This window comes from Carya illinoinensis, chromosome 9, assembly GCF_018687715.1.
Source record: "Carya illinoinensis cultivar Pawnee chromosome 9, C.illinoinensisPawnee_v1, whole genome shotgun sequence".
In the NCBI taxonomy this organism is placed as follows: domain Eukaryota; kingdom Viridiplantae; phylum Streptophyta; class Magnoliopsida; order Fagales; family Juglandaceae; genus Carya; species Carya illinoinensis.
Window position 1 is genome coordinate 36821628 of NC_056760.1, and position 11682 is coordinate 36833309.

General features: G+C 39.8%; 1 protein-coding gene across 1 annotated transcript; it reads left to right on the forward strand.

Moving 5' to 3' along the window:
- The first annotated feature begins 453 nt into the window (after positions 1 to 453).
- On the forward strand, positions 454 to 8850 carry LOC122276826. Its single transcript, XM_043086725.1, has 4 exons — positions 454 to 759; positions 991 to 1169; positions 7436 to 7634; positions 8279 to 8850. Exons 1-4 carry the CDS (start codon positions 681 to 683, stop codon positions 8494 to 8496), a joined length of 675 nt encoding a protein of 224 aa, XP_042942659.1. The 5' UTR covers positions 454 to 680; the 3' UTR covers positions 8497 to 8850.
- The last annotated feature ends 2832 nt before the right edge of the window (positions 8851 to 11682 follow it).

Genomic DNA, 11682 nt, shown 5'->3' on the forward strand with positions numbered 1-11682 from the left:
GAGTCATCCATTTTTCTCCTAGTGACTTAAGTATCGGAAGATCCATATAGCTGCTATCTGACAGCTAGACCTTAGAATGATTTTACATGTGTAGGTAATAAGGAAGGCCTGAGCTCCTAAGGAGCCCAGTCCAAAAGCATACGTAAACACAACTTTAACAATTTACATATTATCTTATTAATATTTATAAGCGTTTTGTCTTATCTATATAACTGAATAAAGTCTTGAGTCGAACCTTAATTCTATGGAATGGAAACACGTCAGCTGCCACTTCATCGTATAGACGGTCCAAATCGACCCAACACCTCTAGCACGGGATGTTTTCGATTCGAATCTGACTGGCAACTCGATCGCACAGAACGGTGGGTGATTGCTCTTCCCCAACTCGTCCCAAAGATGGGCGGATCAGATCAAGCCGCGCAGACATTCTAGTCGTTTAGATTGGCCCCACCCCTCACGTACTGCAGACGCAATCTCCAAGTCCAATTGCCGCAGCGCGAACCGGTCAGCTGCTCCCACCAGTAGATATTCTCCCTCTCCCTCTCTCCCACGCAACAGGAAGAGTCTCGAAACCGCCATAGCCATTGCTCTACTTGGAGGAAACCCCACCTCGCGAGTACTTGTTGCATATTTCGAAGAACTAAATTCGTCTGTAAAGTCGAAATAAACGAAACGCCGCTATGTCGATTCGAAATCTACCGAGTCCTAAGCTTTTTTCTGTTTTTCTCGTCTTCTCGGTCTTCCTCATCCGTTTTCCAGGTAAAAATTATTCTTGAGAAACGAAGATAGGGTTTGCTATTATTCTTATTATTAATGGTTGTGTAATTTTACGAATAAGATGTAATTTTAGCTAACAGAGTATTTGGTTTATACTGAAAACTACTACGAAATCCAATTCAGTAGCTTATTGGAGGGCTTTGAATTTTTTTTTTTTTTTGGAACAATTTTGTATATTTGTGGGTGATTTGGTTGACGGCGTCTTTTGCACAGGATTGGTATTACCGGCAGTTGTTACCCTCGAATCCATGGAGATATTTAAAACCCACGAGTGGATACCGAACGCAAAACCAATAGTTTATTTCCGGTGTAAAGAGGAGAACAAGACGGTGCTGCCGGATGTAAAGAAAGCGCATGTCTTGTATAGTTTCAAAGGTGAAGAGTCTTGGCAGGTTCGAACTTGTTTTTATGCCTTCAAAGTTGTTCCTTTCGATTCAACATGATTGTTATGGATGACCGTATATGGGTTGTCTTGGAATGGTTTTCAAAAGGGTGTCAGTCGTTTTAATTAAGAAATGACTCTAGAAGATAATAGAGAACGAAGTGATGTTCCGCGCAATATATAGCTATTAAATATTTTCGTTGCGGCTTGTAGATATAGGAAATTATGATACCAATGGAACTGGTTAAGAAAGTAAATTTTGCTTCACTACGAGCTGTTGCTGTGGAATTTAATGCTCTTCATTACTCGCAAATCCATGTCGTTCTTAGCGTTTTACGCATAATGGGATTTCTAAGGAATGTAAACAACCTCACTACAAGTAAAGCGGGAACCTATCTTCTGAAGATTGGTCTTATCCTAGTCTTATGGAACCAAGGGACAAGTACTCTTCGAAAGTTTTTTAGATGGACAGTGCTGGCAAATAGAGATAGTTTTATGTTTTTCGTGACTAAAGCCTTCATTACTACCGTTTTTTGATAATTCAGGTTGTGTGCATTTGAGAATTGAATAGGTTATTACACACTGAGTATGCACCAACTACAAGTCGTCTCATTCCTACAACAGCTACAAGTCGTTTTGGAAAAGGATAAACATTTTGTCTTATTTGTTTTACTTGTATTTTATTTTATTCTCAGAAAGTATTACTTTAATTAGCTGGCTTCTATTTCTGGTATAGGACTCTGTTAGTTTGTTAGAGCAGAGTGTGTATATGAGTCCCCGTTTGTATCGTGCATTTTATTCATTTTCAATATACAGAGAAAACTTTCCAGACCCTTCGTGCATGATGCTCTCTGCAACTTAGCCTTTTTCCTTTTCTTCTATGCTTTGTTACATGGTATACAGAGCCTGAGAGCAACCTCTCATGGAGGACCATCTGGAAGGTTCTGCCGATTCCTCCTCTACTCACACAGATAATTCCTCAAACACCCCTCGTGCCATCAATATGGCTCGCTACTTGAACTTGAGTGACCCCGGTAACCCCTTTCGACTAGACAACGGCGACAACCCCGCCGTGGTTCTAGTTACCGATTTACTCACCACCGAAAACTACGCCACATGGTCCCGTGCTATGCGACGAGCACTCCGGGCTAAGAACAAATTGGGTTTCATCTCGGGTACAATCCTGCCACCATCTGACCCAACAGATCCTCTCCTTGAGCTTTGGGAGCGTTGCAACGACATGGTCGTGTCGTGGATCCAAAATTCGATCAGTCCCTCCATCAAGTCTAGCGTTGTATTCGTTGACGATGCACGTGAAATCTGGCTGGACCTTCAGGATCGATTCTCCCAACAGAATGGCCCACGCATCTTCCAGCTTAAGAAAAACTTAGCCAGCCTTCTCCAAGATCATGACTCTGTAAGTGTCTATTATGGTAAGCTAAAAACTCTATGGGATGAGCTTTCGATATATGACCCAATCCCTGCTTGTAATTGTGGCACCATGAAAACACTTTTAGATAGACATCAACGTGACTGTGTGTTCCAATTTCTTATGGGTTTACATGATAAATACACTAATGTCCGTGACCAAATAATGCTCCTAGATCTTTTACCATCTGTCACCAGAGTTTTTTCACTCATCCAGCAACAGGAACACCAACACCAGCTTATTCCCCATTCCCCATCCCCTGACTCTATGGCCTAAGCCATCAAAAAACCTCTTGTCCCATATACCAAATACTCAACTCAGTCACGACCCTCTCCAAAGAAAGAACGTGCCTATTGCACCCATTGTAAAATTTCAGGCCATAGTCTTGAAACCTGTTTCAAAGCTGGAAATGCAGAGGCCCCTGTGTGCTCTCACTGCCATCTATATGGACACACAATGGAGAAGTGTTATAAATTGCATGGCTACCCACCAGGCCATAAACTTTTCAACAAACCCCATAACCCTGCTGTTTTTGCTACTCAATCCATAATATCTCCTGCTTCTAACCTTGAGGAAGTTAGTGATGAAAGAGTGGGTCTAACAAGGCTTCAGTATCAACAATTAATAGCTCTACTCCAGCCAAGGGAGCCCTCCAATGCTGCTCAGCCATCTGCTAATCAGATTCAGTCCAATGTTACTTCTGCCAATCAGCCTTCCGCACATTCTCATCTCTCTGGTACCTCCTTTTGTCTCTCTACCTGCACACACAACACACTCCATTCAATTGATAGTTCTTGGATTATAGACACAGGTGCAACAGACCATATGGTCTGCTGCACCTCATTGTTCACTAAAATCACTGCACATGTTTTCTATTCTGTTAAATTGCCAAATGGAACTGAAGCCCCTGTCACTCACATTGGTACCATACAACTAACACCTTCACTCTACCTACATGACGTTTTATGCATTCCATCATTCCATTTTAATATAATTTCAGCCAAGAAACTGGCTAACTCTCTCACCTGCTGTCTAGTTTTTTTGTCTGATTGCTGCTTTATTCAGGACCTTTTCTCTTGGACAACGATTGGGAAGGGTGAAGTAAGGAATAGTCTGTACCACTTGTTAAGAACTGCAATCTCTCCTTCAACTGTTGTCAACACTTTTTCACAATTTTCAAATTCTAAATTTCCTGTTTCAGCCTCTGTTCAGCACAATGTGGATGTCACTGACCTTTGGCACTGTCGCCTAGGTCATCTTTCCTTTCCATGTTTAAGTTTAATTACAGATCCGATTGTAAGGAAAAATATTTCATCTATCAATAGCAAACCTTGCTACATTTGTCCATTGGCTAAACTCCATCGTCTCCCCTTTCCCCATAGTCAACATAAAACTTCTAGACCTTTTGAAATAATACACTGTGACCTTTGGGGACCTTGCTCAGTTGCTGCCTATGATGGTTCCAAATATTTCCTTACAATTGTTGATGACTTCACTCGAAGCACTTGGCTATATTTACTTCACAACAAAACAGAAACCAGAAAATGCATTACATCTTTTTCTAATCTGGTTGAGACCCAATTTGACCTTAAAATCAAAGTTTTAAGAAGTGACAATGGAATTGAATTCCAAATGACAGATTTCTTTAACACTAAAGGCATTGTACATCAAAAAAGTTGTTGCCACCCCACAACAAAACGGTGTTGTGGAAAGAAAACACCAACACTTGCTTAATGTGGCCCAAGCACTAAAATTTCAAGCTGGTCTACCACTTGAATACTGGAATGACTGTGTCTTAACTGCCACCTACCTGATTAATAGGACCCCTAGCCCTCTCCTTCAAAACAAGACCCCATATGAGCTTTTATTTAACTCCAAACCTACTTATGCTCACATGAGAGTCTTTGGCTCTCTTTGTTTTGCCACTACCCTTTCCCATGGTAGGAAAAAGTTTGATCCCCGAGGTCGCATGTGCATTTTTCTTGGATATCCTTTTGGTGTCAAAGGATATAAACTCCTTGACCTTGACACAAAAACCACCTTTATTTCTAGGGATGTTCTATTTCATGAATCAGTTTTTCCCTTCCAATCCTTGCCCTCACCAACTTCTACTACATCTCACACCCCTAATTTTGTTTTTACTCAACCCTTACCCGACTCTCTTGATTTTCCAACCCACACTCCCAACTCCAATCTCCCCTCTTCAACAGATTCTGCAAACACTCCTTCCCCTTCTCAACTTCTAGATCTTCCACCAACAGATTGTTCTAACTCACCCCCCCTTCCCATTGCTACAACTTCCATGCCTACCACCTCCACTTCCCCTTCACATGTTGTTTCTAATCCCCCCCTTCGCCGGTCCACAAGAATGAGGAGAGCTCCTCAATACTTACAAGAATTCCACTGCCAACAGGCCTCATTTCCTACTTCCCCACCATTGATGTCCAACTCTCCTCCTGCAGCAATTGGTAATCCTTATCCCTTAACAAATTTTCGCACATACCAGAAATTTTCTCCCTCCTTTACTGCATTTTCCACTTCCATTTCCACTGTTTCTGAACCACAAACATATAAGCAAGCTGTGAAGGACCCTGGCTGGTGTCAAGCTATGAACAATGAACTGCAAGCCTTAGAACAGAATTTTACTTGGATCATCACTGATTTGCCTCCTGGAAAAGAAGCCATCGATTGTAAATATGTATACAAGACCAAATTCCATTCTGATGGGACTGTTGAAAGGCTGAAAGCAAGACTTGTTGCCAAGGGTTTTACACAGCACGAAGGGATTGACTACACAGAGACCTTTTCTCCAGTTGCAAAGATGGTCACAGTGAGAGTTTTACTTTCTGTAGCAGCATTCCAAGGCTGGTCTCTCCATCAATTTGATGTCAACAACGCATTTCTCCATGGTGACTTAGATGAGGAGATTTATATGCGAAAACCACCTGGCTACAACAAAGGAGAACCTCATCAAGTTTGCAAATTGCTTAAGAGCCTTTATGGCCTTAAGCAAGCATCAAGACAATGGTACTCCAAGTTCTCTTCTTCACTTATTGCCTTTGGTTTTGAGCAATCTAAGGCTGATTACAGCCTCTTTACTAAACTAGATGGCAGTTCATTTACTGCCTTACTAGTTTATGTTGACGATATTATTGTGGCTGGAAACTGTCCAGCCACAATTGCTTCCCTCAAAAATTTCCTTAATACTCATTTTAAGATTAAGGATCTTGGCACTTTGCGTTATTTTCTTGGGTTGGAGGTTGCTCAATCTTCAAAAGGGATCCATCTATGCCAAAGAAAATATGCCTTAGATATTTTGGCTGACTCGGGCACACTTGGCAGCAAGCCCCTCAAACTGCCCCTTCACCAGAATTTTAAGATCAGTAAAACTTCTGGTGATCTTCTTCAAGATCCAAGCTCTTATCGTAGGCTCATTGGACGTTTGTTATACTTAACAATTACTAGACCTGACATATGCTATGCTGTCCAGCTCTTGAGTCAGTACATGGATCATCCTACAACTACACACTTAGCCACTGCTCACAATGTACTTCGATATATTAAAGCAGCCCCTGGACAAGGAATTTTGCTGTCATCTACATCCCAGCTCCAGCTCAAGGCATATTGTGATTCTGATTGGGCCTCATGCCCTGACACCCGTCGCTCTGTCACGGGCTATTGCATCCTCCTTGGCAACTCACTTGTTTCATGGAAAACAAAGAAACAATCTGTGGTTTCCCGTTCCTCAGCAGAAGCAGAATATCGTTCCATGGCCTCCACCTGTTCTGAGCTCACTTGGTTGAGATACTTACTCACTGACTTAAGAGTTTCACATCCACAAGCTGCCTCTCTCTACTGTGACAACCAAGCAGCCCTCCACATCGCTGCAAATCCAGTTTTTCACGAACGAACGAAGCATATTGAATTAGATTGTCATCTAATTAGAGACAAGATCCAAGAGGGCAGTATCACCACAGCCCATGTTCCTTCTCACTGTCAACTAGCAGATATTTTCACAAAAGCATTACCCTCTTTCCTTCTTCAATCACATTTATCCAAGATGGGAATAGTGAATCTCTATTATCCATCTTGTGGGGGGCTATTACACACTGAGTGTGCACCAACTACAAGTCGTCTCATTCCTACAACAGCTACAAGTCGTTCTGGAAAAGGATAAACATTTTGTCTTATTTGTTTTACTTGTATTTTATTTTATTCTCAGAAAGTATTACTTTAATTAGCTGGCTTCTATTTCTGTTATAGGATTCTGTTAGTTTGTTAGAGCAGAGTGTGTATATGAGTCCCCGTTTGTATCGTGCATTTTATTCATTTTCAATATACAGAGAAAACTTTCCAGACCCTTCGTGCATGATGCTCTCTGCAACTTAGCCTTTTTCCTTTTCTTCTATGCTTTGTTACATAGGTATGAATTTTTTCCTATGAATTTTTTCCAACTGGGACAGTTTAAGGTCTGGTTTGGGTGGTAATTCACTATTATTCATTATTTTATTATTATTTTTTACTTACTTTTTACTATTTTGTACTACTATTCAATACTTTTTCACTACTAATCATAGAGTATCTGAGATCATCTCACTACCCAAAAACAATCTAAGATCCACGCAAATATGTAGAATTCTCTGAATAACCTATCATTTCTTGTTAACACACAGTGTATCTGCCTCTGTGACCTTCTCTCGACTGTCTTCTTTGGATAACCCATTATTTCTTGTTAACAATGGAACATTAACTTGCCTTAAGTTTTGCTTGAAACATCTATTCGAATTGAGGTGTGACAGTGACATTATCTAGAGTACCTAATGAATTTATATTCTTTATGTTGTCAGCCTCTGACAGAACTTTCAAGTAAAAAGTGTAAGCGGTGTGGGTTTTATGAGGAGGATAGTTTCAAATCAGATGATGTATATGAAGAGTGGGAGTTTTGTCCAAGTGATTTTTCTGGTCCCGATGGGAAATATATCCGGTTCAAGGACAAGGAATTTAATGCTACTTTTTTGTGCCCGAAATGTGTTCCTTTTGCAAATGGTGAGTTCCTTCTAAATTCTTTAAGGTCAATCTTACTGCAATTCTTGCTGTTACTCTACATCTTGTGTGCCATTTTATGGGATTCATTCAGGAGTAATTTGGAGCCTTTGTACATTCCATGGAAATTATCATCTCTGTCCAGATCTTCTTCTTTTTTTTTTTTTTTTTTTTTTTTTTTTTTTTTTTTTTTTTTTTTTTTTTTCCTGTGCCACTGGGTGTTTGGGGGCAAAGTCCTCACGAATATCGGGGAAACAGTTTTTTGTGCCTTAAAACCAGCTATCAAAATAGACTTTTGGTGCCTTAAAATGTTACAAAAATAAAATGGAATTGCTTCAACGTTCTTGGACAGGCATATAATTCCTTTGGGTACCATTATTTGTCTAGAATGACTATTTGGATACAAGTCATTACATTGGCACTGTTTTGGGGAAGGAAATCCATTGTTTTGCTTAGATTGCTTGATGAGACCCTGTCAATGATGTGCTAAATTCCTGCTCTTCCAGATGCTACTTTTTCATTACAGCAACTCAAACTTATCTTTCTATGTGTTTGTCACTTGTCTATATACTATGCCTGTTATTAAAATCATATTACAGTTTATGTTCTAAATAATAGTTTCAAACTTCTCAATTTTGTTTTTGTAGCTTCAAGTTCTGCATCCAGCTCACATGGTGGAGGAAAGAGAATAAATGTTGCTCTAATCATATTGATCAGTGTTGTGGTTTCAACAGTATTGAGTTTTGGAGTAGTGGGTGTGTATAAATACTGGCAAAAGAAGAAGAGGGAACAAGATCAGGCTCGGTTTCTGAAGCTGTTTGAAGATGGGGATGATATCGAGGATGAGTTGGGCCTTGGTATGTAATATGATGAATGAGATAACTTGGTACCATTGTACAGCGAGCTGATCTTAGACAGATTTTCTTTATTGAATGAAAAATTAAAATTTTGAAATTTGCATGCAATAATGTATACTATAGAAGGTGTAGTCTTGTGTGAGCTGTATGGCATTTCTCTCTCAAAAGGCATATGAGTTGGTTCTTAGGCCACCTTGTTCCTCCAAATTGTTAAATCCAGCACGAGTCTGACAGATTGGTTCAGGGGTTGCCTACCACAGTCCATATAAAGGTATGTAACTTGTTGCAGCTTGTAAATAAAAGGGCAATTCTGAACTACGTTGTACAACTTTTTGTATAAGCAGCACTTGCAAGTTCATAAACATTTCTGTATTTTTTTTAAACAGAAACTAATTCCTGATGTAGGTAATAGATATTTGGATGATTATCAATTCAGTTAGATGCCACAACTTATTTTAATTAATTTGTCATGCTAATTGTTTCCGCAGTATGAGAAGAATAATCCAGACTACCTTCAGAGGATTTGCATATCTTTGCTCGCTAGTTTCCCACTGACCTGGTGATTTTTGTCTTGTCCCCCAAACAGGCAAGGCCGGTAGCCAGATACCTTCACAAACTCCCATGCCCCTCACATTGTCCTCATAAATTATTCTGGACTCTTGCCTACCGTAATCATGGGCATCCTCATCTTCTATCTTAGCATCCCAAGGATTATAATCCCAAACAGACTAGCTTTCTGTGTCTTCTTTAAAACAGATGTAAATTTCATGCTGTTCTTCACCATGAAAGAAACCCTCATCTTTCCAAGACTAATGTCTAGAGCATCATCGTCAGGAGAGAAGAAATTAACACTCTAACAGTCACTAAAGGAACTCGGCCAATCCTGCGAGCTGCATAACTAATAAGCCTCCTTAGCTATTCCATTCTCATAAGCCTCCTCTTCTCTCCCACTTCCATACATTAAAGACAAGAAACCAAGAACCATTTCATCTTCGGAAGGATAATCGGGTTCTAAAAGAGGAGACAAATATTAGAAATGTCGCCAAGCAGAGTACGATGATAGTCGGCCAGTTCTGACTTGAACACATCATAACTAGTGTTTGTCATTGCAAACTTATATACGTTCTCACTTTCTTCGAACTCAATCGTATGCTGTCTCCTTGCAACATACGGCATTCCCTACATTGACATATGTTCCTGAGAATTAGAACTGTCATGGAGTTGGAAAGAGCAAAGGGAAGTTGAATGTTCATTCTAGGCTTCTAGCACTACCCATTTGTCAACGTGAGATTCCATTCCCATCTCGGAATTCTCTTACAAATGACCATTAATTTAGTCACCTACCTAGAGAGCCTTATTGCATCGAGTCGAATCTCTTCTGGGTACAAAAGCATCAGAAAGTGGGTTGCCGGAGCATCAAATCCAATTCTTTCGTAGGGTTACTGAGAAGTTTATGCTCTCAGTCCCAGAGGCCTTCTTGGGTACAATTTTTTTTTTCAAGTATAGTTATGTAAAAAGTTAAAGAGAGACATGAGTAGACCGTGAAGACTTCGACAAACGCCACCATTATTAGTAGCACAGCAGAAGAAACCAAGTAAAAATTGGAATATGGGACCGATGAATTAGTCCCCATCGATCTTGGACGAGACAAGAGGAAGACACTTCGGTTGGTTGCCGTTGCAAATTGAGTGACTTTGCACTTTGTTGTAGTTGACTAGTTAACGGAGAAACTCACTTCCCTTCCTCTTCATCCCTAATTACTAATTGAGAAATGCTAAATCCACATATGGGGCTCTGTCAGTGATTTTTTTAATTTAATGATTAAGAAAAAATTTTTAAATGATATTATAAATTTAAAAAAAATATATTTTTTTTACATGTTAAAAAAATGCATGAAAAAAAAGCAAAAAAAAAAAAATTACATTGTTGGGAGCCCATGTGTGACTGTAGAGCCACTCTTACTAATTAGGGAAAGCTGTTGCATAAAGGGTTAGTTGCATCGGTAGCATAATTATTGATGAATGGGGAACAAGTGGGATTGGACGCAATTAAAATGTACAAAACACAAGCCACAGGCACCTTAACTCAAAGGAAAACATTATAGACACAAACAAATCCCGCTTACACATCCCACAAAGTACTGTGCCATGTCAATTTAAAAATAAAAATAAAAATCTGCCTTCCACTTCCTCCGCTCCCCAATCTCTCTACCCCTTTCCTTTCCCAAAGCCCCCTAAACAGAGCAGTGGCATCCACCACCATGGTTGAAAACCGAATCCCTCTCCTGAATATTTAACCTCTCTTTCTTCTGTGCTTTGGACAAAATAACTCTCTCTCTCTAAATCTTTGTTAATTTAAGAGAACCAATAGAAGAGGGAGCTATGGGGACGTGAAGCATGAATCTGGAAGGATGAAGGCTCAACTTGGGATTGAAAGCAAGAAAGCAAGATAATTACGTCAGCCCACTCAGAATTCACATCTCTTTTGACTTATTGCCCCAAGAGTTCGATCTTAATGAGGCAAAATCGAAATCTCCCCTTCATTTGCCTCTCTCCCCTCCATTTGTCTCTCTTCTTCTTTGAATATCCGTTTGATCTTTCTATTTGTAGCCACTGATGTTCTTTTTTTGGAGTTTCAACGTTTATTCCATTTTGGGATTCTATTTAGATAATAAATTCTGTTAAGATGCTGTTGAAAACCTGCTGTATTAATATTTGGTTGTTTGGATGTAATCAGGAAGATGATGAATATTCAGGGGAAGGCATGCAGCGATGAACAAGCAGATTGCACCTCAGGTGTTTGACAAAATGCTTGGATGAAAATGCACAACTAAGAATGGATACGGGAGTACTTCGAGGGCTCCCAAACCTCCAAATTGTAAATACTAATTCAGACAAATTCCAGATGATGTCTTTTGTGTTGTTTTCCCTTCCTATATGGACGTAGCCCATGACTAACAGAACAACTAAAAATGCAACACGTGTAATGTAAATAAAACAGAATAGAAATAGCAGTTATATAAAACACTGCATTTAACTAAGGACCAGACTCATAAAACTCTCAAAATGCCCAGCTTTATTAATGAAGTGCCCCCTTCACACGGTACCGTTTCTTCTCATCCTGATGGTCTTCTCACCCACATCAGTCACGACCAGATTTACTTCATGTCACTTCACTTCCTGCACACACTTCAC

Excerpts from the sequence above, each read along its gene's own strand:
- LOC122276826 (XM_043086725.1), top strand. The coding sequence starts at position 681 with ATGTCGATTCGAAATCTACCGAGTCCTAAGCTTTTTTCTGTTTTTCTC. Across the intron at positions 760-990 it reads CTTCCTCATCCGTTTTCCAG|GATTGGTATTACCGGCAGTT; the intron begins GTAAAAATTATT and ends TCTTTTGCACAG. Across the intron at positions 7,635-8,278 it reads ATGTGTTCCTTTTGCAAATG|CTTCAAGTTCTGCATCCAGC; the intron begins GTGAGTTCCTTC and ends TTGTTTTTGTAG.